The sequence below is a fragment of the Chiloscyllium plagiosum genome, chromosome 33 (genome assembly GCF_004010195.1).
Source record: "Chiloscyllium plagiosum isolate BGI_BamShark_2017 chromosome 33, ASM401019v2, whole genome shotgun sequence".
NCBI lineage: Eukaryota > Metazoa > Chordata > Chondrichthyes > Orectolobiformes > Hemiscylliidae > Chiloscyllium > Chiloscyllium plagiosum.
Window position 1 is genome coordinate 38,622,120 of NC_057742.1, and position 27,022 is coordinate 38,649,141.

At 42.2% G+C, this 27,022-nt stretch overlaps 1 protein-coding gene across 1 annotated transcript in view; it reads right to left on the minus strand.

Moving 5' to 3' along the window:
* Positions 1-3,280: 3,280 nt before the first annotated feature.
* LOC122539683 (vasoactive intestinal polypeptide receptor-like) overlaps positions 3,281-27,022 on the minus strand; it is a 139,498-nt gene continuing 115,756 nt past the window's right edge. Inside the window, exons 10-13 of the mRNA XM_043674671.1 lie at positions 21,895-21,986; positions 9,074-9,203; positions 6,670-6,711; positions 3,281-3,972 (exon numbers count right to left, since the gene is read on the minus strand). Coding sequence (XP_043530606.1) covers positions 3,781-3,972; positions 6,670-6,711; positions 9,074-9,203; positions 21,895-21,986 — 456 coding nt within the window. The 3' untranslated portion in view covers positions 3,281-3,780. The remainder of the gene's footprint in view (positions 3,973-6,669; positions 6,712-9,073; positions 9,204-21,894; positions 21,987-27,022) is intronic.

The window sequence follows — 27,022 nt, forward strand, 5'->3', positions numbered from 1 at the left end:
TTCCTCCCTGTCTAACACATATATCAAGGATAAGCTCCACATTTTAATTGTGCCCACTCCCTGCAGCTTCATTCTCCATCCTATGCATCCTAAATCTTGCCTAATTGTATCATAATTGCCTTTCACCAGGCTCTAATGGCATTTTCTTAGCAGCAGTTGCAGTGAGAGGAGCTACAGCGAGGACTAGAGACCTGACAGGAATGTAGGAATAAAGTTTAAAAACTTACTTTGGGAGTTCAGTGTTCTTCATTTTCTCGGCGGCAGTTGCAGTGGGAGGAGTGACAGCAAGGACCAGAGGTCCAATGGAAGGTAGAAGTAAAGTTTAAAAACTTACCTCATGTATAGGCAGAGCGCACGCTGAGCAGGAGCGGATAGGGACTGCTGGGTGAGTGAGGCTTTATATTTGGCCGGATCCTTTACCCGAAACACTACTCGGGTAGTGTCTCCCACCCATCCTCCTCTTCTGAACAAAAAAAAAGGTTTCTGTGTGCTGGATTGATAAGGTGACTAGTGGGGATGGCGGTTAGGGCAGTTGAATGTTCTTCCTGCAGAATGTGGCAGTATTCCTGCTGACTGCATCTGCATGAAGCGCACCCAACTTCAGCTCATTGAAAACTGCTTTAGTGACTGGAGCTGGAGCTGGATGAAGTTCCGATCATTCAGGGGTGGAGGGGGTTATTGAGAGGAGTAACAGTGAGGTAGTCACACCTCAGGTACAAAAAGAAGGTTGATGGGTTAATGTCAGGGGACAGAAAGGGATCAGACAGGCAACGCAGGGATCCCCTGTGGCTGTTCCCCTCAACAAGTATATCATTTTGGATACTGTTGGGGGTGGTGGTGACATGCAATGGGGCACAGGTCTCTGGCACAGAGTTTTGTCCCTGTGGTCAAAAGGGAAGGGGGAAGAGGAGCAGAGCATTAGTCATTTGGGACTCCATAGTTAAGGGGGGCAGACAGGAGGTTCTGTGGGAATGAGAGAGATTCACGGTTGGTGTGTTGCCTCCCAGGTACCAGGGTTCATGATGTCTCTGATCGTGTTTTTGGGATCCTTGAGGGGGAGCAGCCCCGAGTCATGGTCCACATAGGCACCAATGACATAGGTAAGATGGCGATTTAAGGCTGAAATTCAGGGAACTAGGGTGAAAGCTTCGAGATAGGACAAACAGAGTTGTTGTCTCTGGTTTGTTGCCCATGCCATATGCTAGTGAGGTGAGGAAAAGGGAGAGCGAGGAGTTGAACATGTGGGATGGTGCAGGAGAGAGGGTTTTGGATTCCTGGATAATTGGAGCTCTTTCTGGGGTAGGTGGGGCCTCTACAAAAGAGGATGGTCTTCACCTGAGCAAGAGGGGTATCAATATCCTGGGGGGGAGATTTGCAAATGCTGGGTTTAAACAAATTCAGCAAGGGGATGGGAACCTAAATTGTAGTTAGAGTGTCGAGGAGGTTGAGAGTAGGGAGGTCCAAAATAAGGTTTCAGAGTCGCAAGAAAGCATTGGAAAGCAAACATTAGTTTGAAGTGTGGAGAAAGTGAAGACTGCAGATGCTGGAGCCCAGAGTCGAGAGTGTGGTGCTGCAAAAGCACAGCAGGTCGTGCAGCATCCGAGGAGCAGGAGAATCGAAATTTCAACCATAAAGCCCTTCATTAGGAAGTGTGTTTGGAGTGTGTCTATTCCGGAGCATCCGGAATAAGATGGGTGAACTTGCAATGTGGGTCGGTACCTGGGATTTCGATGTTGTGCCCATTTCAAAGACATGGGTAGAGCAGGGACAGGAATGGTTGCTGCAGGTTCTGGGATTTAGATGTTTCAGTAAGAACAGAGAAGATGGTAAAAGAGGTGGGGATGTGGCATTGTTAGTCAAGGACAGTATAACGGTGTCAGGAAGGATATTTGAGGACTCGTCAACTGAGGTACTATGGGCTGAGATTAGAAACAGGAAAGGAGAGGTTACCCTGTTGGGAGTTTTCTATACGCCTCTGAATACTTCCAGAGATTCAGAGGAAAGGATAGCAAAGATGATTCTCGATAGGAGCGAGAGTGGCAGAGTTAGTCAAGGGCAGTATTATGGCTGCAGAGAAGTAATTTGAGAACTCATCAACTGAGGTAGTATAGGCTGAGATCAGAAACAGGAAAGGAGAGGTTACCCTTTTGGGAAGTTTCTGTAGACTTCCAAATAGTTCCAGAGATGTAGAGGATAGGATAGCAAAGATGACCCTCGGAAGGAGCGAGAGCGATAGTAATTATTATGGGGTCTTTAACTTTCCAAATATTAACTGAGAATACTATAGTTCAAGTACTTTCAATGGATCAGTTTTGGAGGGCTGAAGGGCCTGTTCCTGGGCTGTAAAATTTCTTTGTTCTTTGTTCTTAATTAACTATTGTGTTCAGTTCTGGACTTCCTACTATCAGAAGAAAGCCATGAAACTTGAAAGAGTTCAGAAAGGATTTAAAGGAAGGATATTACCAGGGTTGGAGGGTTTTCAGTTATAGGGAGAGTCTAAATAGGCTGGAGCTATTTTCCCTGGAGCATCGGAGGCCGAGGGGTGACCTGATAGAAGTTTATAAAATCATGATAAACAGTCAATGTTTTTCACCCAGGATAGCAAAGTCCAAACCTAGAAGGCATAGGTTTCAGTTGAGAGGAGAAGATTTAAAAGGAACCTAAGGGGTAACGTTTTCACAGAAAGGGTGGTACGGGTATGGAATGAATGGCCAGAGGAGGTGGTGGACGCTGGTATAATTATATTATTTAAAGGCATTTGGATAGAATAGGAAGAGACTAGAGGGATATGGGTCAAATTCTGGCAAATGGGACTGGATTAATTTAGGATATCTGGTTGGCATGGATGAGTTGGACCGAAGGGTCTGTTTCCATGCTGTACATATGTATGACTCTCTAACTTTTAAGGTAGCTGACCACCTTCTCAAGGCAGTTAGTGATGCCTACATCCCATGAATGAATTGAAAACAACTGTTGATCCTTACTCTCCCTCTGTCTGGTTTTGTGAAATGAGGTAAGCAACTCTGTAGAAGAATAAACTCAAAGAAATTTTCATCACTGAGCCTCACACCAGAACAGAGCATACTCAAAAGGAATATCATCTGCAGTTTTTTACTTAGATCTTGTTATTATCATTTTGTTTGGATGCATTTTTGGCATCAATGCCAGGGCATTGTCTGCGCTGGCATCCCATCCTGTCACCTCCCTGAAATATCACAGAGCATTTCCCACTCAACAAGTCATATTTAAAGAATGGTCCTTGTGTGAGAGACTGGAGAACAGCAGACCATTGTCAGTAAGGGCTGATGGCTGCATAAGAAATAGGGACCATGTGAGGATTCATGTTAGAAGTGGAACATACAATGTTTCTGCAACATTTCTGGGCCTATTGTTTTAATATGGGTCTAATCATGCTCTGAGAAGTCTCACAAAAGCCTATTCTACATTTATCTGCTGATATTGCAGCTATATTTTGGTGAGTTTAAAGCCAAATTATTCTCTCCAGCACATCAGGATATTGATGAAATAAAAACACTGAATTATACAAATTATTCTTCATTTAACACAAGATTTTCTGACTGCAGACAGCTTGGTGATGTAGCTTTGCTCAGCAACCACACATATTAATGAAGTTGGACACTTTTATTGGGTCCAATTTTGTGATGTTTGTGATAAACAAGATGACCACCAATACTGAGCACTTGGGTAATTGGCCCTTGAATTGAAATATACAGATTACCCTTAAGACGAAAATCCAACTGTCCTTTCATCTCAATATCCTCAGGCAATGGTTGAGTCAGCTTGGTCATTATTGACAGCTTGGATTTGGGAGTTGTAACAGGACACCATGGAGAGCTGCGTGCCTTCTTTTGTGGTGTGACTCTCCATGGAAGGGGGACAGTACCTTGAATCAGCTGAGAGGTACCACTGAGTGCACCATCGCCGCCATTTTCTGCCTAGCTCCATTTGTACCTGAACAACCAAATGCAAAGACATTTACAGGAAGCTGCAAGGCATTGTATTCTGTTGTATCTCTCAATTATTAACTCATTGTAACATGCAATAATGTCAATCTATCCAGAAGCCTAATGAAGGGAAATATTTGTCCAAGTTTTAATGTCTAAGCTTGGGGAATATATTTTTGATCTGTACTGACCCTATGGGGTTGATCTTTAGGGCAGATTGGGAGGAGATGAATTCGCTAGAATTGTCTCATCCACAATGGTATGACTCTGGTTCGCTCCTGTTTGTGAACAGATTTAAGTCAGTTCAAACAAGACTTAAGTTTTGTTTCAGAACATATCATGATACAAAGTGTGAGATTTATAAATATGTTAATATCATTTATTTTAGAGTTTGGATTTTGAACCAGTGTGGAGATTTGGGTCTGTGTATTTGACAGTCTTTAATGATTAACTTGTCAGCCATGATTTTGTTTTAAAACAAGTATGGGAGAGAGACTTCCTGGAGTGGTAATGGGAGTTTGTTATATTGGGAGAGTTTTACAAGTGAACAGAATAAACATTGAAGAGCATTAGCTTACTTTCAGTTAGCAGGATCAGGTATTAATTTTGTTTTTGCTTTGGGGAAACACTCATAGCTGGGAAAACTCTCAGTTTCAATTCGCAGATGTCCTTGTTGAAGATGTAGCATGAATCTTCCTCACAGAGAAAGAATCTAGTTTAGAAAAGTTGAGAAAGAGTTTACCTCACTGCAAGGGTTTTAGTTTGAAAGGTCCAGATCAGAACTGCTGTTAGAACCCCAAAGGGTCATTCAATACTGAGAAAGTCTAAGCTTAGTTGTACGAACACTCAAGGAAGAAATTCTCAAAACTGGGAATGAGTTAAATCAAACCCTTGGATGTAATAGAAAAGGAAATTCTCACTGGTCTCTGAATACTGTAGAAGAATGCCATTGGGATAGATGGGATATTGAATTTTTGCTGTGAGTTTTGAAATCTTCCAAATTGCATTATAAATAGTTTGAGTTATTCTATCATAACAACTTTTCTTTTGCACAGTATTATTATTAAAGCCAGATCTGCAGCATTGCTTGTGTGTTTCAGAGAAAGACCACCTGGTTAAGTAATAAAATGTGTGATCTATCAACACGGGTTTCATTGGCATCTGCAATGTCAATCTGCAGCTGCGATTATAACAATATGTTGTGAAACAGAAATTACTTTCAATGTAGTGTAATGCCAATCTCCAAGTTGCTAACCTGGGATGTTAAAGAGGGAGGTGATATGGAAGTGCATTCAATTAATGGTAAGGTTCTGGAAAGCGTTGCTGAATAAAGAAACCTTGGGGTGCAGGTTCCTAGTTCCTTGAAAGTGGAGAAGTAGGTAGATAGGATAGTGAAGAAGGTGTTTGGTATGCTTGCCTTTATTGGTCAGTGCATTGAGTATAGGAGTTTGGGGGTCATGTTGCAGCTGTACAGGGCATTGGTTAGGCTACTTTTGGAATACTGTGTGTAATTCTGGTCTCCCTGCTACAGGAAGGATGTTGTGAAACTTGAAAGGATGCAGAAAAGATTTACCAGCATGTTGCCAGGGTTGGAGGGTTTGAGCTATAGGGAGAGGCTTAAATAGGCTGGGGCTATTTTCTCTGGAGCATCAGGGGCTGAGGGGTGACCTTATAGAGGTTTATAAAATCATGAGGAGCATGGATTGGGTAAATTCGACAAGGTCTTTTCCCTGGGGTGGGGGAGACCAAAACTAGAGGGTGTAGGTTTAAGGTGACCTGAGGGCAACTTTTTCACATAGAAGGTGATGTGTGTATGGAATGAGCTGCGACAGAAAGTAGTAGAGGCTGGTTTTTGAGTTGGAAGGGTTTAGAGGGGTATGGGCCAAATGCTGGCAAATGGGACTATATTTATCTAAGATATATGGTCGGCATGGAAAAGTTAGACTGAAGAGTGTTTTTCCAAGCTATATATCCCTATGACTCTATGAAGATAAGTAGCTTAGACATTCTTGCTGTGAAATAACAGATCAGTTTCACACCTCCATGGGCCTAACTCTGGAAACTTCCACAAAAAACAACTACATAAACTTAAATGGCAACATTAAATAGCAATAAATGTCACAAGATGCTTCAAAGAAATATTATGAAATGAATGGATGAGGTGGATTGGCCATGGTCAATTGCCCTACAGTGTCCAGGAATGTACCCGCTAGTAGATTAGTAAATGTATAGTTATGGGAATAGGGTGGGAGACTGTGTCTAGTGAGATTACCTTTGGGAGGTCGGTACAGATTCGATGGGCCAAATGACCTGTTTCCACACTGTATGATTCGAGGAAATATGTCAGTGAACCACATGAGTATCTTCAAAGCTGAAAGTGAGGTATGCAGGTGTAAAGGTATAGGGAGCATTTTGCAGAGTAGGGGCAAGGCAACTGAAGGCAGTGCCACCAATGTTCAAAAAATTAAAACTCAAGTTAGCTTTACAATAAAGGATGAGAGAATGCAATAGAGTCTTGTACAATCAGGAGGTGACATGGTATGTTGGGGATTCACGTGCTACCACATAGAGCATGATATCTTGGAAAGCTCCTAATAAGCAAGATTCCCTGATGGTCTGCTGCTATATCACTTGTTGAACACTGGGATGCAGTCATAATCAATAGAATACTAACATTGATAGGTTATTGTGTTGTTGATCTTACCTCTCCATTCAAAAAACAGTAGAGGACTGCAACAATGAAACCCTGGGAACAGAGAATAGAGTGTCACAATCTGGTTGTAATGAAAATGACCAATACCAGGTAAATCATGAATTAACTTTCAAACAGTCATTTTGAGCCAAGCCCCAACTTTCTGATTCAGTGTGAGGATCTCTGCACTGGATACACTAAAGATGAATGTTTATCCTGTAGATGAATAGATTAGGCCCATGTGTGCCTTGCATCAGTCAAGATCATAAGTAATTATGAATGGTTTCTCCCCACTCAAATTCTTAAATCCTGCATGAAGGTCCAGTTAATGTCTAAGATGATATGTCTAAGATGATGTGCGGCACATATAAAAAATGACCGTGTATTGAATAGTGCTTGAATTAATATCTCTCTGAGGATTGATTAGCACTTTTTTTAATTCACTTATGGGATGAGGGCAGTACTGGCTAGGTCAGCATTTATTACCCATCTCTCATTGTCCAGAGGGCAGTTAAGGATCAACCACATGTGAAGTCACATGTAGGTGAGACCAGGTAAGGATGGCTGTTTCCTTCCCTAAATGACATTAGTGAACCAGACAAGGTTTTCCTGACAATCGGCAATGGATTCACGGTCATCATGAGTCTCATATTCCAGATTTTTATTGAATTCAAATTCTCCCATATGCTGTGGCAGGATGCAAACTCAGATCCCCAGAACATTACCTGGGCCTCTCCATTAACAGTCATGTGATAATACCTATTATCTATCACGTCCCTCTAATTTATACTAATACCTGATGTAAGTTTGATTAATGTTTATACTAATATGCTACTGGTGCTGCCCTGCTCAATTAATTTTGGAATGCAACCTGCCTATTTAAACTCAAAAATCACACAATACCAGATTATAATCCAATAGGTTTATTTGGGAAGCACTAGTTTTTGAAGCACTGCTTCTTCATCAGGTGGTTGTGGAGCAGGACCACAACCACCTGATGAAGAAGCAGCACTTCAAAAGCTGGTGCTTCCAAGTAAACCTGTTGGACTATGAGCTGGTGTTGTGTGATTTTTAACTTTGTCCACCCCAGTCCAACACCGGCTCCTCCAAAGATTGTTGCCATTGGCTTCATTCTAGAATTCTTGTTGTCTGCTCAAAACTGATTAAAGTAGCAGTCTATTACTGAAGCTAAATACAAAGAACAAAGAAAATTACAGAACAAGAACAGGCCCTTTGGCCCTCTAAGCCTGTGCTAATCCAGATCCTCGATCGAAACCTGTCATCTATTTTCTAAGGATCTGTATCTCTCTGCTCCCTGCCCATTCATGTATCTGTCTAGATACATCTTAAATGACACTATCGTGCCCGCCACTACACACTCTGCTGGCAACGCGTTCCAGGCACCCACCACTCTCTGCATAAAGAACTTACCATGCACATCTCCCTTAAACTTTTCCCCTCTCATCTTGAACTCGTGACCCTTAGTAATTAAGTCCCCACTCTGGGAAAAAGCTTCTTGCTATTAATTCTGTCTGTACCTCTCATGATTTTGTAGACCTCAGTCAGGTCCCCCCTCAACCTTCATCTTTCTAATGAAAATAATCCTAAGATACTCAACCTCTCTTCATAGCTAGCACTCTCCATACCAGGCAATATCCTGGTGAACCTCCTCTGCACCCTCTCCAAAGCATCCACATCCTTTTGGTAGTGTGGCGACCAGAATTGTGCGCAGTATTCCAAATGTGGCTGAACCAAAGTTACAACTGTGACATGACCTGCCAACTCTTGTACTCAAATGGAGTGGATGATAAAAGGACAAACTACAGCAGAAAATATACCTATTATGTCTGGCACCATCTGTGTAGAGAATAACTGAGTTCTGACAAAAGGTCGTAGCCTGGAACATTAACTCAGTCTCTCCTCCCCAAATGTTGCTAAACCTGAGAAGCACTTTCAACATTATCTGCTTTTATTTGAGGCAGCAGATCATGGAATGTTGGCAGATTCCTTAGGTTGATTTTAACAGCATCTCTACCCAGATTCTATTTGGTTAATGCCTGATAGATCCAGACTGAGACCATTGAACACACTTCGATCATTGCACTTCATATTCATTCATAGCAGCACCGTTTCTTAAGGCAAGGTACCTTCTAAAACAACAATGTTCTATTTTGGCAATTTAATTCAACTGTTGATTTTGAGATTAAGAGTTGAATTGTGTTAATAGCAGCGACATAATATGAGCAACATGTGGTTGCTATACAGATCAGTCATGATCTAACCAAATAGCACAACAGCTACTCCTGTTCTTATACTGTTTGCTCAATCACTGTTAACCAAAGTTACATTTATAATTCCTTTCCATTCACATGCCTCTTAAAAGACTGATGCCATTCAAGACTGTCAGAACACTCACCTGGAAGGATCCCAGAACAAGGTCAAACACCAGTCGGAAGTAGACATTCAGATGGTCAGGGACAAAGACAAAGATAATGTAGTTTACCCCAAACAATGGGATAAGCAGTAAAGTGGACTTCGCTAGTCTCCTTTGAATAAAAGATATCAAACAATTAACAGCAATTAATTTTGGATCTTATATTTTCAGATGGAGCTATTTGATATAAAATTATTTACGGGTTCTTATACCCATGGAACTAAATTAAATGGGAAAAGAATAACGTAATCAGAAATGAGTTTCCTTTTGCTTAGTTTAAAATATTTGTGATTTAAAATGAATCTTGGATAACCCAGTGAAAGCTGTGAATTTGGATCTCCTTTCCATTGATATCACTCATAGAAAGGGCTATTTGAGTCCTGGGGAAGCTCCATTTATTTTAATTAGGATCAGTTTGGGATCTGATCCATCAGGAATGAATCCCAGGAAGATCTCTCCCAATGGGTAGCATGGTGGCTCATGGTTAGCACTGCTGCCTCACAGTGCCATAGGACCTGGGTTTAATTCCAGCCTCAGCAAACTGTCCACGTGGAGTTTGCATATTGTCCCCATATCTGCATCGGTTTCTCCTGGGTGTTCTGGTTTTCTCCAGGCTACATGGATTGACCAATTGTCTTTAATGTTAGGATTAGCCATGGTAAATGCAGAGTTGTGGAGGGTGGGAGGGTCGGTGAATCAATAGGCTGAATGCTCTGCCTCCACACTGTAGGAGTTCTATGAGTTGGATTTCTGTGTGCTTTAGCACCAGTGATTCACACTGAGTTTGGGGGTACCTGGCTCCAAGATTAGTGTTAAGGCTTACATTTTAATAGTGTAAATTCATGTAGTATACTGAATGCATTGAAAATATATAACTTTCTCAATCACTCTGTATGACAATTATCGTGTGGGATTTTAATCTACATTGATTGGTCAAACCAGCTTGGTCAGAGTAGCCTTGAGGAGGAGTTAATTGAATATATCTGCGATAGTTTTCTTGAACAGTATGTAATGGAACCAATGAGGGAGCAAGCTATGTGTAATGAGACAGGAATAATTAATGACCTCATAGTTAGGGATCTTTTTGCAAGGAACAATCATGGTTTGGTTGAATTTAAAATACGGGTGGAGAGTGTGAAGATAAAATCCAAAACCAGGATCCTGTGCTTAAACTGGTCCTGAGCAGCATGGTGGCTCAGTGGTTAGCACTGCTGCCTCACAGCACCAGGGACGCGAGTTCAATACCAGCCTCAGGTATTGAACATTGCTTGCATATTCTCCCTGTATCTGTGTGGGTTTCCGCTTGACGCTCCTGTTTTCTCCCACAATCCAAAGACACGCAGGTTAGGTGAATTGCCCATCTTGCTCAGGGATGTGTAGGTTAGGTGCATTAATCAAGGGTAAGCGTAGAGTAATAGGGCAGGGGAATGGGTCTGGGTGGGTTACCCTTCGGAGGATTGGTGTGGACTTGTTGGGCCAAATGGCCTGTTTCCACATTGTAGGGATTCTATGAAGTAAAGAAGGGAAACTTCTAAAGGCTGACGCAGGAGTTGGCTAAAGTAGACCGAAAACCACATGACTTATTCTGTGGTGGGATAGTTGATGAGTAGTGGAGGACTTTCAAAGCAATTTTTCAAATTGTTCAGCAGAAGTATATTCTAGTGAGAAGGAAGGGGTAATCTGCCATGGATGTCTAAGGAAATAAGGGAGGCTGTCAAATTGAAACAGAAGGCATACAAAGCGGCCAAGATCAGCGGGAAACTAGAAGATTGGGAAAGCCACAAAAAGAGCTATGAAGAAAAGTAAGATAGAACATGAGAAAAAACTAGCACAAATATAAAGACAGATAGCAAATGTTTCTATAAATACATAAAACAAAAAAAGCGTTTCTGGAGTAAATGTTAGTCCTTTAGAAAATGAGAAGGAGCATTTAGTTATGGGATATGATGAAATGGCTGAAGCATTGAATGGGTCAACATTTTGTGTCAGTCTTCACAGCGGAGGACACAAATGACATGCTAGTAATAGACAAAGAGATGAAGGCAAGTGAGGACCTTGAAACAATCATTATCAACCAAGAGGTAATATTAGGCAAGAAAATTCAGCTAAGGATAGATAAGTCTCCTGGCCCTGATGGAATGCATCCCAGGGTACTACAAGAGATGATAGGAGAAATAACAAGTGCACTTGTGGTAATTTTCCAAAGTTCACTGGACTTTGGGGCAGTTCCAGCAGATTGGGAAACAGCAAATGTGAAGCCACTGTTTAAAACGGGCAATAGACAAAAGATGGAAAATTCTGGACCGGCTAACTTAACTTCTGCGGGGAAGATGCTTGAGCCTATTATCAAGGAAGAAATAGCAAGGCATCTAGATAGAAATTGTCCCATTCAGCAGACGCAGCATGGGTTTCAGATCCAGATTCCCTACAGTGTGGAAACAGACCCTTTAGCCCAACAAGTCCACACAGACCCTCCGAAGAGTAACCCACCCAGACTTACTTCCCTCTGACTAATACACCTAACACTATGGGCAATTTACCATGGCCAATTCACCTGACCTGTACATCTTTGGACTGTGGGAGGAAACCGGAGCACCCGGAGGAAACCCACACAAACACGGGGAGAATGTGAAAACTCCACACCAGACAGTCGCCCAAGGCTGGAATCGAACATGGGTCCCTGGTACTGTGAGGCTGCAGTGCTAACCACTGAGCCACCATGCTGCCCCTAAAGGGCGTTCATGAAAGGCAGGTCATGCTTAACTAATCGTTTGGAATTCTATGAAGACATTATATACACAGTGGACAATGGGGACCCAGTAGATGTAGTGTACCTAGATGTCTAAAAGGCCTTTGACAAGGGGCCGCACAAGAGGCTGCTGCACAATATGGGTCTAGTATTAGCATGGATAGAGGATTGGAAGCAAAGAGTGGGGATAAATGAGTACTATTCTGGTTGGCAATCAGTGACTTGTGCTGTGCCTCAGGGATCGGTGTTAGGACCGCAATTATTCACAATTTACATAGATGATTTGGAGTTGTGAACCATGTGTAGTGTGTCAAAGTTTGTAGATGACCCTGAGATGAGTGGGTGAGCAAAGTGTACAGAAGACTGTGAAACTTTGCAGAGGAATACAGATACTTTAAGTGAGTCAGCAAAGGTCTGGCAAATGGAATGCAATGTTAATAAATGCAAAGTCATCCATTTTGATGGGAATAAAAGCAAAAAGGACTATTACTTTAGTGCTAAAATGTTGTAGCATGCTGCTATACAGAGGAAGCTGGGTGTCCTTGTACATAAATCATAGAAGGTTGGTCTGTAGAAGCAACAGGTAATGAGGAAAGCAAATGGAATTTTGTCCTTCATTGCGAAAGGGATTGAGTTTAAAAGCAGGGAGGTTATGTTGCAGCTGTACAGAGTGCTGGTGAGGCCACACCTGGAGTACTACATGCAGTGTTAGTCTCCTAATTTGAGAAATGATGTATTGGCACTAGAGGGGGTGCAGAGGAGGTTCACTAGGTTGATTCTGGAGTTGAGAGGGTGGGTTTATGAGGGGGGAACTGAGTAGACTGGGATTATATTCACTGGAATTTAGAAGAATGAGAGGGGATCTTATAGAAACATTTAAAATTATGAAGGGAATAGATAAGATAGACATAGAGAGAATGTTTCCACCCTAGGACAAGCGGGCATAGCTTCAAAATTAGGAGGAGCAGATTTAAGACTGAATTGACAAGGAATTTCTTCGCTCAGAGGGTTGTGAATCTATGGAATTCCCTGCCCAGTGAAGTAGTTGGCACCACTTCAGTAAATGTTTTTAAAGCTAAAATAGATTTTTTTTGAAAATAAAGGAATTTAGGGATATGGTGAGAGGGCAGGTAAGTGGAGCTGAGGCCATGACAAGATAAGCCATGATCCTATTGAGTGGCGGAGCAGGCTCGAAAGGCCAGATGGCCTACACCTGATCCTAATTCTTATTTCTTATTGTTTTAAATAGACTTACTTTTATCTTCATTTCCTTACCCAGAGCTGGGGAATCAGATCTGCCTGAGAAAATGTGGCTGTGAATAAAGAGAGGCCAACACTCACGTACCTTGTAGGAGCAAGACAGACCCTTGAGAGAACCCTGTCCTGGACCCCTCAGCTGAAAGAAGTGTGAAAGTGACATCGAAGGGAAATGAGTTGATTGCTTGTTGAGCTGCTGCTGTTAGGGACTATGTTTCAACTCAAGTAACTTCTAACAACTCAAATCTTTAAGCTAGCACAGGGAAAATCAAAATTTACCAGCACAGGAGAGGGAGCTGGTTTGTCAGTAAGGGCCTAAAAAACTATACTTTTTACAAACCTACAGTTTAGAATTAATGGTACAAGACACTTAAGTGATTGTTGTACTTGCTTTAATTTTGGTTAACTTGATGTAGGGCAGAGGAGTTCATTCCCGTATCTTGTACAGCCTGCAGTATCTAGAACATTTGAGACAGTTCTGTCAGCCTGGAAGGCCTAAATGTACAGGAAATGCTACCAGTCAGGGGTGGTGCACTGCCTCCTTGAGGCTGAGAGTGATATGGATAACATATTTTAGACACGGTCACTCTACAGTTTTAGAAATGTAGCTGGAGAGGGAATGGGTGACCATCGGTCAGAAGAGGGGAGGCAGGCTGCAGTCAGGAAAGCCCCAGAGCTCATCTCACTCAAGAACAAATTGTCTGTGTTAGCACTGCTGCCTCACAGCACCAGGGTCCCAGGTTCGGGTGACTAACTGTGTGGACTTTGCACATTCTCCCCGTGTCTGCGTGGGTGTGCTCAGGTTTCATCCCATAGTCCAAAGATGTGCAGGTCAGGTGAATTGGCCATGCTAAATTGCCTAATGTGTTAGGTGCATTAGTCAGAAGGATATGGGTCTGGGCGGGTTACTCTTCAGAGGGTCGGTGTGGACTTGTTTGGCCGAAGGGCCTGTTTCCACATTGTAGGGAATCTAATCTAAATGGTAAGCGTGATTTTTTTTTCTGGTGAATACAGTCTGAATCCAGCTGTATAAGCTGGGAGGAGAAAGTGAGGAAGAGCAATAGTAATGAAAGACGTCAATAGTCAAAGATACAGACAGTTTTTTCTGTAGTCACATGAGGCTCCAGAATAGTGTGTTGCATCCTGAATGGAAAGGGCAAATCAGCAGAGATTGTGGCTCACATTTGTATTGACAACATGGGTAGAAAGAGGTATGAGGTCCTGCAACAAGAATTTGGAAAGCTAGGTGCAGATTGAAAAGCAGGACCTCAAAAAGATTGTAATCTCTGGATTGTTCCAGGTGCCACTTGTTGGTGAGTATAGGAATAGATAGATAGAACAGATGAATGTGTGGCTGAAGAGTTGGAGCAGGACAGAACACTTTAGTTTCATGAATCACTGGGTCTGTTAGTGGGGAACATAGGACCGGTCCAAGTTCAATAGGTTGCACTTGAATTGGAATGGGACCGACTCCTAGTTTGAGTGCAAGAGTTAAGATATCATGTGCATCTTTATGAATGTTTGGTTAGGATGCACTTAAAGTCTTGCATCCAATGTTGGTCATCACATAACAGGAAGGATGTGGAAGCTTTGGAGAGGATACAGAAGAGGTTTACCAGGATACTGCCTGGATCAGTGGGTATGATCTATAAATAGAGGCTAGAAAAACTAGTGTTGTTTTCTTGGACCATGGAGGCTGAGGGGAGAATTGATAGAAGTCTATAAAATTATGGCATGCATAGATAGAGTTGACTGTCAGAATCTCTTTCGCAGTGTTGAAATGTCAAATACTAAGGGGCATGCATTTAAGATGATGGGAAATGTTCAAAGGAAATGTGAGGGGCAAGTTTATTTACACAGTGGTAGGAGTTTGGAAGGCACTGTCAGGGGTGGTGATGGAGACATGATAGGGGTGTTTAAGGGACTTTTAGATAAGCACATGGAAGGAATGGAGGGATATGGACCAAGGGCAGGCAGAAGGGATTCATTTAAGTTGGTGTCATGTTTGGCACAACATCGTGTGTCGAGGGTCCATTCCTGTGTTGTACTGTTTCATGTTCGATGTTCCCTTGCTGGTGGTTTAAAGTAATTCAAAAGGAGAATGAGACACAGAGTAGAGGTACAACAGGAGATGGTGCACAGTCAAATACCAAAGAGTAACCATTTACTTTAATGTAAAACATTTGGTGAGTCAGGCAGAAGATGGGTTGGGGATGTTTATTGAATTATGTGGATATGATGTAACTGTTACCATGGAGACATGGTTAAGGAAGAGACAGAATTAGCAGCTCAATATTTGTGATAATGCTTCTCCGTTAACAAGGTTATATTGTTCTTGTTTTTCTTTTCAGGAGGTTGTAAAGACACAGGTTCTGAAATATCTGGGGTTGATCTACTTGAAAAGGTTTCCACGTTTTAAAAAAGAAACACTGTGCAATGAAATGAGAGTGACCTGATCTCCCAGCTCAGCTTTTCTCTAGTTTGGGTTTGGTTTGGATTTAGCAAGCAGTCAGTTGTGAAGCTGCTGCACCAAAAGAAGCATCCATGCTGATCCCCCTTCTGTCTGACATCTTTCCTGAAAGACCCTGTGTTTGATTCTAACTTTTTTTTTGTCAAGGAATGACAAATGGGGATTGGGATTATTGCAAGTAGTTGGAACAGCATCATTAAGTTGGGATAATCTGTTGGGTTTTCAGATAGGTTAGGTATTCTATATTCTGTTTTCTTTTGTTTGTGTTTCATTTGGTAATCTTCAAATAAATTTTGTTTTGTTTAAAACTAAATGGTTGGGCTAGTTGCATCACTCCTGGAAATGTTTTTTGTGGTGGTGGTGGTGGTGGGGCGGAAGGTGTCTGGCTTGTCCACAACACATTCAAATATAGAATCTTCGAGTGAGTTAAAGGGTTGGGGTAAAAGAAGATGTGGTGTCTCAATGTTGTGTGGGAGGAAGTTATTCACAGTATTAGTGGCTTTAATGGGCTATAAATTGGATACATCCCCAGGTGAGATATATCCCAGATATGGGAGGCAACAGAGGAAATTGCAATTTTCAAATCCTTCTGGCCACAGGAGGGGTGCCCGAGGACTGGTATGGTAAGATTATTTCAGAAGGTGGACAGTGAGGAAAGTTGTATAAAGCTGCAGCAGGGTACAGATCCGTTCCAAAGTTGGAAATGGCAAGTAGAGTTTACCCCAGACAATTGTGAGGTGATACATGTTGGGAGGTCAAATACAAGAGGAAAGTATACAATAAATGGCAGGATCTTTCAGTCATTGATATACAGAGGCATCTTAGGGTGCAAGTCTGAAACTCCCTGAATGTGGCAACACAAGTGGATGAAGTGGTAAAGAAAGTGTAGAGCATGCTTGCCTTCATCAGTCAGGTTATAGTCCAACAGGTTTAATTGGAAGCACACTAGCTTTCGGAGCGACGCTCCTTCATCAGGTGATAGTGGAGGGCTTGATCGTAACACAGAATTTATAGCAAAGATTTGCTGTGTGATGTAACTGAAATTCATCAGTCAGGATATTGATATAAAAGCTGGCATGTCATGTTGCCACTGTATAAAACTATAGTTAGGCCACATTTGGAGGACTATTTGTAGTCCAGATTGTCAAACTATTGGAAGAATGTGGAGGTTTAGGATATTGCCTGGTTTGGAGTGTAATAGCTATAGGGAGAGATTGGACAAACTTGGATTTGTTAGAGCATTCGAGGCTGAGATGCACCCTGATAGAAACATTATGCGAAACATTGGTAGGGTGTATCATTAGGGTGGAAATGTCAAACAGGTTTAAGGTGAGAGGGAGAAAGTTTAAAGAAAATGTGCGAGGCAAGTGTTTTTTTGCACCTAGGGTAATAAGTGCCTGGAATACAGTGCCAGGTGAGGTGCCAAAAGCATATATGACAACTTTTAAGAAGAGTTTAGACAGATATGTGAACCAGCAGAGAGAGAATAGAGAGATATGGACAGATGGGATGAGTTCAGAATGGCATCATGATTGCTGCAAACATGGTGGGCCGAAGGGCCTGTTCCTGTGCTGCACTCTTCTATGTTCTAAGGGTGGTATGGATAAATCAGGAAACTACAGGCCAGTGAGTCTAATATCTGTGGTGGAGAAACTTTTGAAAAAAGTTCTGAGAGACACAATTAATCTAATTTAGAGAGGTGAGGATTAATTAAGAATTATCAGCATGGCTTTGTGAGAGGGAGATCATATTTGACAAATTTGATTGATTTTTCGAGTGGGTGACTATGTGTGTAGATGAGGGTAACGCAGTTGATACAATCTATATGTTAGCCTTTTGACATGATCTTGTATGGGAATCTGGCCAAGAAGACAACAGCCTTTGGAATCCTGGGCAATTTCACAAATTTGATCCAAAATTTGCTTTGTGACAGGAGGCAGAGGGTAGTGGTTGAAGCGTGTTCTTGTGAGTGGAAGCCTGTGCCCAGTGGATCCCTTGCTGTTTGTAGGTCAAATTCATGATCTAGATATGAATTTTGGAGGTTTGGTCAGTAAATTCACAGCTGATATGAAACTTAGTAGAACATACAACATAGAATACAGACATCACAGCACAGTACAGCCTCTCAGCCCTCGATGTTGCACTGACCTGTGGAACCAGTCTGATGCCTATCTATCCTCCATTATTCAATTTTCATCCATATATTTATCCACTGACCATTTAAATGCCCTTAAAGTTGGCGAGTCTACCATTGTTGCAGGCAGGGCGTTCCATGCCTCTCCTACTCTTTGAGTAAAGAAACTACCTCTGACATCTGTCCTACATCTATTACCCCTCAATTTGAATCTATGTCCCCATGTGCTAGCCATCACCATATAAGGAAAAAGGTTCTCACTGTCCACCCTATCTAAACCTCTTATACTCTTATATGTCTCAATCAAGTCACCTCACAACCTTCCTCTCTCTAATGTAAACAGTTTCAAGTCCCTCAGCCTTTGCTCATGAGACCTTCTCTCCATACCAGGCAACATCCTTGTAAATCTCCTCTGAACCTTTTCCAAAGCTTCCACATCCTACCTATAATGTGGTGACCAGAACTGTATGCAATACTGCAACTGCAGCCGCACCAGAATTTCATACAGCTGCAGTATGACCTCGTAGCTCCAAAACTCAATCCCTCTACCAATAAATGCTAACACATCGTATGCAACCCTATCAACCTGGGTGGCAACTTTCAGGGATCTATGTACATGGACACCAATATCTCTCTGCTCATCTACACTATCAAGAATCTTACCATTTTCCCAGTACTCTTTATTCTTGTTGCTCCTTCCAAAGTGAATCACATCATACTTTTCTGCATTAAACTCTGTTTGCCACCTCTCAGCCCAACTCTGCAGCTTATTTATGTTCCTCTGTGACCTGCAACATCCTTCAGCACTATCCACAACTCCACCCACCTTACTGTCATTCGCAAATTTACACGGTGGATCCGTGGTTAGCACTACTGCCTCACAGCACCAGGGACCCGGATTCAATTCCTGCCTCGGGCAACTGTCTGTGTGGAGTTTGTACATTCTCCCCGTGTCTGCATGGGTTTCCTTCGGGTGCTCCAGTTTCTTCCCAAAGTCCAAAGGTGTGCAGGTTAGGTGAAATGGCCATGCTAAATTGCCTGTAGTGTTAGGTGGTTTAGTCAGGGGTAAATATAGGGGTGTGGGTTTCTCTGTGGAGGGTCAATGTGGACTTGGGCCAAAGAGCCTGTTTCCACACTGTAAGTAATCTAGGTAACCCATCCTTTTACACCCTCATCCAGGTCATTTATAAAAATGACAAACAGCTGTGACCCCAAAACAGATCCTTGCGGTACACCACTAGTAACTGAACTCCAGGATGAACATTTCCCATCAACCACAACCCTCTGTCTTTTTTCAGCTAGCCAATTTCTGATCCAAACCATTAAATCACCCTCAATCCCATGCCTCCATATTTTGTGCAATTGCCTACGTGGGGAACCTTATCAAATGCCTTACTGAAATCCATATACACCATATTAATGATGTAGGGAATAGTAAGAAGGAAATACAGGCCACAGGATGATATTAATGAACTGGTCAGAGGGGCTGAACAGTGGAAAATGGAATTTAGTTCTGAAAAGGATGAAGTGATGCATCTTGGAAGGACAATAAGGCAAGGGCGTACACAATGAAACATAGGATCCTCGTGTTATGAAGGTGTTGAGGTGCTGTACCTTTAAGAGAGTTGAAAAGCTAGCAAGGCCTGCCTGACACAGCACAAAATGTTCTGAACAAAGTAACAATGTAACATTTGGTTGACACAGCAAGCAGCAGCTGGGTTACTATGAGACAAAAAAAACAAATTCAACCAATCAGTTTAAATTATGTCCCAAGATAACAAAATCCAATCAAGTTTGAATTTAGTATTTTGATAATATTAAAACCAATGAAACGTTCCGATGTTTTGGGGTATAAAACGATATTTTGAGCAGTTGAGAGAGAACTGCCATAGAGACTGCTAGCTCAAGAGCTCTCTGAAAGGTACCTGTCTGGGGAAGGAGTTTGCACAGCAGAACATTGAGGCCAACCTGGAGAGAATCTACAGAGGAATATCTACAAAGGAGACTCAGTAAAGATGACTTGTTTTGAAGAGTGATTTTTTTTTGTAAATCTTAATCGGCATTTTTATAGCACCAGTATTGTAGATTGGGAGATAAAAGATAGTTTAAGAGAAAGGAATTGTAAATAGTTGTTGGTTCGAATATTCTCTGTTTGATTTAAGGAATAAAGTTGTTAATATTTACTTTAAATAGTGACCTCTGGACACTGCCTCTCAAATTTTAAGATTACAGCACTGGGTGAATCTTTTCTGTTTTGCTGAAAGTTTTGCTAATTTTGCTTAAATTAGCTGAGGGGTTTACTCCATTTCGTAACATAAGGAAGTACAGAGGATCAGAGGGACCTTTGCATGCATGCCCACAGATCCTTTAAGGCAGCAGGACAGGTGGATAAGGTGGTTAAGAAGGCATTTGAGATCCTTGCCTTTATCAGTTGTTCCATTGATTATAAGAGCAGGGAGGCTATGATAGAGCTGTATATGACATAGCTGGAGTACCATAGCTGGATAAGTTAGATAGGGAGAAATATTTCCCCTTAATAGAGGGATCAATAACTGGGGCATGGATTTAAGGTAAAAGGCAGGAGCTTCAGAAGGAATTTAAGGATTTATTTTCACTCAATAGTAGTTGTATCTGGAATTCATTGCCTGACAAGTTGGTAGAGACAGTGACCATCATAACATTTAAGAAGTGTTTGTAAGAGACCATAAGACATAGGAGCAGAAATGAGGCCATTCAGCCCATCGAGTCTGCCCTGCCACTCAATCATGGCTCAATTCTCAATCCCATTCTCCTGCTTCTTCCCTGTAACCCTGGATCCACTTGAATCTCAAGAACTACCTCAGTCATAAATATACTCAATGACCTGGCCTCCACAACCTTCTGTGGCAATAAATTCCATAGATTCACCACTCTCTGGTACTCTTCCCTTATCTCCGTTCCAGAAGGTCTTACTCTAAGGCTGTGCCCTCGGATCCTAGTTTCTCCTACCAATGGAAACATCGACCCAACATCTATTATGTCCAGGCAATTCAATGTTCTGTATGTTTCCATTGGATCCCCCTCAAGTCCATGAAGTATAGACCCAGAGTCCTCAAACATTCTTCATGTGTTAAACTTTTCATTCCTGGGACCATTCTCGTGAACCTCCTCTGAGCATGCTTCCTGAGATATGGGCCTTAAAACTGCACAATATTCCAAAGGTGGTCTGATCAGGACCTTATAGAGCGTCAGAAGTATATCCTTGCTTTTATATTCAAGTTATCTCAAAATAAGTGCCATCATTGCATTTGCCTTCCTAACTACTGACTCAACCTGCAAGAATCTTGGACTAGAACTCCCAAGTCCCTTTGCAATTCAGACTTCTGAATTTTCTCTCTATTTAGAAAACAGTCCATGGTTCTATTCTTCCGACCAAAGTGCATGACCTCACACTTTCCCACATTGTACTCCATCTGCCACTTTTTTGCCCACTCTCCTAACCTGTCCAAATCCTTCTGCAGGCCCCCTGCCTCATCAATGCTACTTGTTCCTCTATCTATCTTTGTATCGTCTGCAAACTTAGCTAGAATCCCCTCAGTTCCTTCATCTAGATCGTTAATGAAAAGTGAAAAGTTGTGGTCCCAATACTGAGCATTGTGGAACACCAAAGCTGCCATTCTGAGAAGGATGGTTTTACCCCCACTGTCTGCTTTCTGATACCTGAAATGCCATACCATATAGGATTATGGGCCAAGTGTAGCAAAATGAAATTAGAGTGAATAAGTGCTTGATGACTGGTGTGGACATGATGGACTGAAGGGCCTCTTTCTGCGCAGTAAAACTTTAGAACTATGACTCACACAGTTAATTAATCTTTGGCAAACAACTGATTATTAGACCATTGTGACCAATATGACAGGGATTGGCAGGAATGTGGATTTGAAGTTACAACCAGATCAGGAATGACCTTGTTGAATGGTACAGCAGACCTGAGGGGCCAAATGGCCTACTCCTGCTCTTAATTTGTCTATTTATATGTACACTATTACCAACATGTTCAAAATGTGAGCCTCACATGTTTATGAAGCTGGAATAAGGGATTCAGTCTTAGAAACAATAGACAGCAGAATGTCAATGACGGCAGCACAAGCCAGGCCCAGATCAGAATTGGTTTTGTGTTGCAGTGTCATCTTGAGGGGACACTCAGTACTCACAGGTATTGCCTGTACTCGCTTCCTCTGTTGTCCGATGAATACACTTTCTGGATAAGGATCTGGATGATAGAGATGAATAGGATAAAGTTCACCTGAATGAAAAAGAGAACACTCCGTTTTATTGAGTTCAGCATTTCTGGCCTGACGTAAAGCAACTGTCAGTGTTTAACTATAAAGGAAATTGTTAGACTAACTCTAGTTTCACAATGTGTTCAATTTTTGTTTTGGAGAGGATCCTCGACACGTTTAAGTTAAGCAAGGGCTTGGTTTGATGGCCCTTGTGTAAAGCCACCTTTGCATACTTTGTGGTTAAGTCACATTGAATGATATTAGCATTCAGGCATGTTATAACTGTCCTTAGTCAATTCTGCTCCTGAAGATGTTAACAACATTTAATTTAGAAGTGTTCCCCCCACTTTAAGAAGAAAATCTTTAAAAACTTTGTAAAAATTAAGATTTTGCCCTAATAGTTCACAGTGTGATTTTAACCTCTATCCTGAGCTCTGGCAGTGAAGGCTGTTTCAGACATGCTCCTGGACAAGGATGCTGAAAATGTGTTGCTGGAAACGCGGAGCAGGTCAGGCAGCATCCAAGGAGCAGGAGAATCGACGTTTCGGGCATGAGCCCTTCCTGACGAAGGGCTCATGCCCGAAACGTCGATTCTCCTGCACCTTGGATGCTGCCTGATCTGCTGCGCTTTTCCAGCAACACATTTTCAGCTCTGATCTCCAGCATCTGCAGTCCTCACTTTCCCCTCCTGGACAAGGATACATCTTTGCAAACAGCAGCAAAATTCTACTTTCTCGTTATCAGTGGAAAATTTAAAGGGAGAGGGATGTTGTGCATTTTTTTGCGTATGGTGGACTGTCACTTTAAGATTTTAAAGGTGTGATGCTGGAAAAGCACAACAGGTCAGGCAGCATCCGAGGAACAGGACAGTCAACGTTTCGGGCATAAGCCCTTCATTAGGAATGTTCCCAAAGCCACACTTTTTGACTCTGACCTCTAGCATCTGCAGTCCTCACTTTCTCTCCGTCACTTTAAGAGTCTGATCACATGACATCATGATGATGTTGTTGGCCATTTTGGAGGGAATCAATTTAACCTGCATATAGAATGAACACCTCCTGTTGTTATGAATAGGAAGGGTTTAGAGGGATATGGGCCAAGTGCTGGCAAATGGGACGAGATTAATTTAGGATATCTGGTTGGCATAGATGAGTTAGACTGAAGGGTCTATTTCCATGCTGTACATCCCTATGACTCTAAACTCTTTGGTCTTTTGGTCCTTCTAATATTAATATAATAATATAATATTAATATAATATAATATTAATATATTATAATATTAATTTAATCCATTCTCTTTTTCTACTTCTTTAGCTTCCCAAAATGTTTCTGTGTTATTCACCTCAACCACTCCATTTGCCATTCTAGCTACTCACTGAATAAAGGGATTCCTCCTGAGAGCCCACTGAATCTTTCAGTGACTCTCATATTTCCTTTGTTCTGTTCTGCCTAACTACTTTCTACATCTCCTCCAGAACTATAATGGGTCATTTCTTAGCTTTTTTTGTGGAGAAAGCAGTCCCAGCCTTTCCTGACCTTTCCTATATGGTGTAACTTCTGTTCTAGGATCATAAATATAGATTGCCTTTGCACATTCTCCGAAGCGTCTTCTCCAAAGCATTATTTTTGTGATGTGCAGAACAGGCCAGTGTACATTATGATGGTTAGAATACAACTACAGCTATGGGACAAAATTAAAGATCACACAACACCAGGCTATAGTCCAACAGGTTTATTTGGAAGCCCTAGCTGTTCCTTTATCAGATAGCTGTAGAGCAAGACCATAAGACACAGAATTTATAGCAAAAGATTACAGTGACATGCAACTGAAATGATATATTGAACAAACTTAAATTGTTGTTAAGTCTTTCATCTTTTAGAATGAGTTGTAGGTTTCGGTTCAGTAATATGTAAATCCCAGAAGTTCTTTTAAGTGACATTCTCGAGATAACTTCAGGTTTTACAAAAAAAAGGTTACCGGAACAGTCACCAGAGAGATCCGTGAAGAAGTGGCCAAAGAAGGAGTCATTTGGACACCTCCGGAGGGCTGCTGTCCTGGGCTTCATCAGCCACATCCATAAGGTAGAGCAAAACATTACCCGATCACAACACACCATCCATACTCTCAAAACCAATTGCAACATTGTCATCAAACCAACAGGTAAAAGAGGAGCGACTGTCATTCAGAATAGAACTGACTACTGCAAGGAAGTATACCGACAACTAAACAACGAAGAACACTGCAGGCAACTACCAGCCAATCCGACCAAAGAACTAAACACATTGATCGAGTCTTTTGATCCAGTCCTTCAGAGTTCCCTACGTGCTCTCATCCCATGTACTTCTCGTGAAGGGGACTTCTACTGCCTTCTGATGATAAATGAAGCTAACACACCTGGACGTCACATTGTATCAGGCAAGGGGACCCTGTGTGAGAAACTCTCTGGCTATATCAAAAGCATCTTGAAACCCATTGTACAGGGGACCCCCAGCTTCTGTCACGACACCACAGATTTCTTACAGAAACTCAGCGCCTACGGACTAGTTGAATCGGTAACATTCCTCATCACAATCAACATTTCAGCATCCCCCACAATGACAGCATCGCAGCAACGGCCTCAGTACTCAATACTAACAACTGCCAATCTCTGAGGACAATTCTACAACTCATCTACTTCATCCTCAACCACGACATTTTCACCTTTGACATCCAGTTCTTCATCCAGACACATGGAACAGCCACAATATGTCAACATTTTCATGCACAAATTCGAACAAGACTTCTTTGCTGCACAGGACCTCCAACCAACATCATACACCTGATACACTGACATTTTCTTCCTCTGGACCCATGGCGAGGAGTCACTGAAACAACTACACAGTGATATCAACAAGTTTTATATCACCATCAGATTTAACATGGACTACTGTTTAGTATCTGTCTCATTTTTGGGCACATGTATCTCCATCAAGAATTTGCACCTCAGTGAGGACTGTACCGCAAACCCACAGATAACCTCACAATGCTACACTTTTCTAGCTTCCACCCTAAACATGTTAAAAACAGCCATCCCCTACAGACAAGCCCTATGCATACACAGGATCTGTTCACATAAGGAGGAATGCGACAGACGCCTTAAGGTGCTCAAGGATGTCCTAATAAGAACAGGGTACAATCCTCAACTCATTGATTGCCAGTTCCAACATGCACAGGAAAAACCATGACCTCTGCAGGAGACAGACATGGATTGCAACCGATAGGGTACCCTTCGTTGTTCAGTACTTCTTGGGAGCCAAAGAACTACGCCATGTTCTTATTATCGATGATGATAAGTACCTTGCCAAGACCTTTCCTACATCTCTACTTCTCGCCAAACCTTAAACAGACCATTGTTTGCAGCAAACTGCCCAGCCTTCAGGACGACATTGACCACAACACCCTGTCATGGCAGCCACTGCAAGATATGTCAGAGTGTCAACTCAGATACTATCATTACATGTGGAGATACCACTCATCATGTATGCAGCAGATACTCACGTGACTCGTCCAATGTTGTCTACCTCATACGCTACAGGCAAGGACGCCCCAAGGCATGGTACATTGGTGAGACCAAGCAGACGCTACGACAATGGATGAATGGACACCACGCAACAATCACCAGACAGGGGTGTTCCCTCCCAGTCGGGGAATACTTCAGTGGTCAGGGACATTCAGCCTCAGATCTTCAGGTGACCATCCTCTAAGGCAGACTTTGGGATAGGCAACAACACAAAGTGGCCTAGCAGAGGTTGATAGCCAAGTTTGGTACCCATGAGGATGTCCTCAACCGGGACTCTGGGTTCATGTCACATTCCAGGTCACCTCACTACACTCTCTCTCCCACACACGCATACACGTGTACACACACACACACACGCCTGCACAAACAGATATATGTCTATGGGGTAAATTTGTATTTGCAGAATTATATTTGCAGATACATTCTAATTTAATTCTAAATGCACAATCTGCAGGCAGTCAATCCATGTAATATTTTGAAAATTCCATTTTGGAAATAGAACCAATCTGACTCAAGATTGGGATACAGACAGATTCTAACCTCACACTTTTAATGCATTATCTAAGCTGTGATAGTGCCATTTCAAATGTTTTCCTGTCATCTGCTGACCTCCTATTTGTAACTGAACAAGTTAGCTGTGCTTTAGTAGTAGATTTGGAGCCAAAAGCTGTGGGCTTTAAGTACAAATCCAGGGAACTAAGGCTAGCTCCAGGCTGGTAATGCAATGTAGTACTAAGGGACAGTTACACTGCTGGAGGCTTCTCAAAGGAGACATTATACTTCCTCAGGTGATCATAAAAAGAGGACTCATGGAGTAATTTTGGAGTTGAGTATGGAGAGTTGTTTTAGCCAACATTTACCCATCAATTAATACATGTAAAACCACTCATCTTGTTCTTACCATTTTGTTGTTTATTGGAGCTTGCTGTGTGAAAGGTGCATGACACATTTCCTCCACTAAAATAGTGACCCCACTTCAAAAATAGGGGTTGGTTAACTCAGTTGGCTGGACAGCTGGTTTGCAATGCAGAGTGATGCCAACAGCATGGAATCAATACCCTGCATTGGCTGAGGTTACCATAAGGCAAGCCACCAATCATCTCTCTCTCTCTCTCGCTTTCTCTCTCTCTAATGAGAGAGTAGCCCAATGGTCTGGTAAGAGCTGAAAATGTGTTGCTGGAAAAGCGCAGCAGGTCAAGCAGCATCCAAGGAACAGGAGAATCGACGTTTCGGGCATAAGCCCTTCTTCAGGAATGAGGAAAGTGTGTCCAGCAGGCTAAGATAAAAGGTAGGGAGGAGGGACTTGGGGGAGGGGCGTTGGAAATGCGATAGGTGGAAGGAGGCCAAGGTGAGGGTGCGTGGAGAGGTCGGGAAGAAGATTGCAGGTCAAGAAGGTGGTTCTGAGTTTGAGGGTTGGGACTGAGAAAAGGTGGTGAGAGGGGAAATGAGGAAGCTGGAGAAATCTGCATTCATCCCTTGTGGTTGGAGGGTTCCTAGGC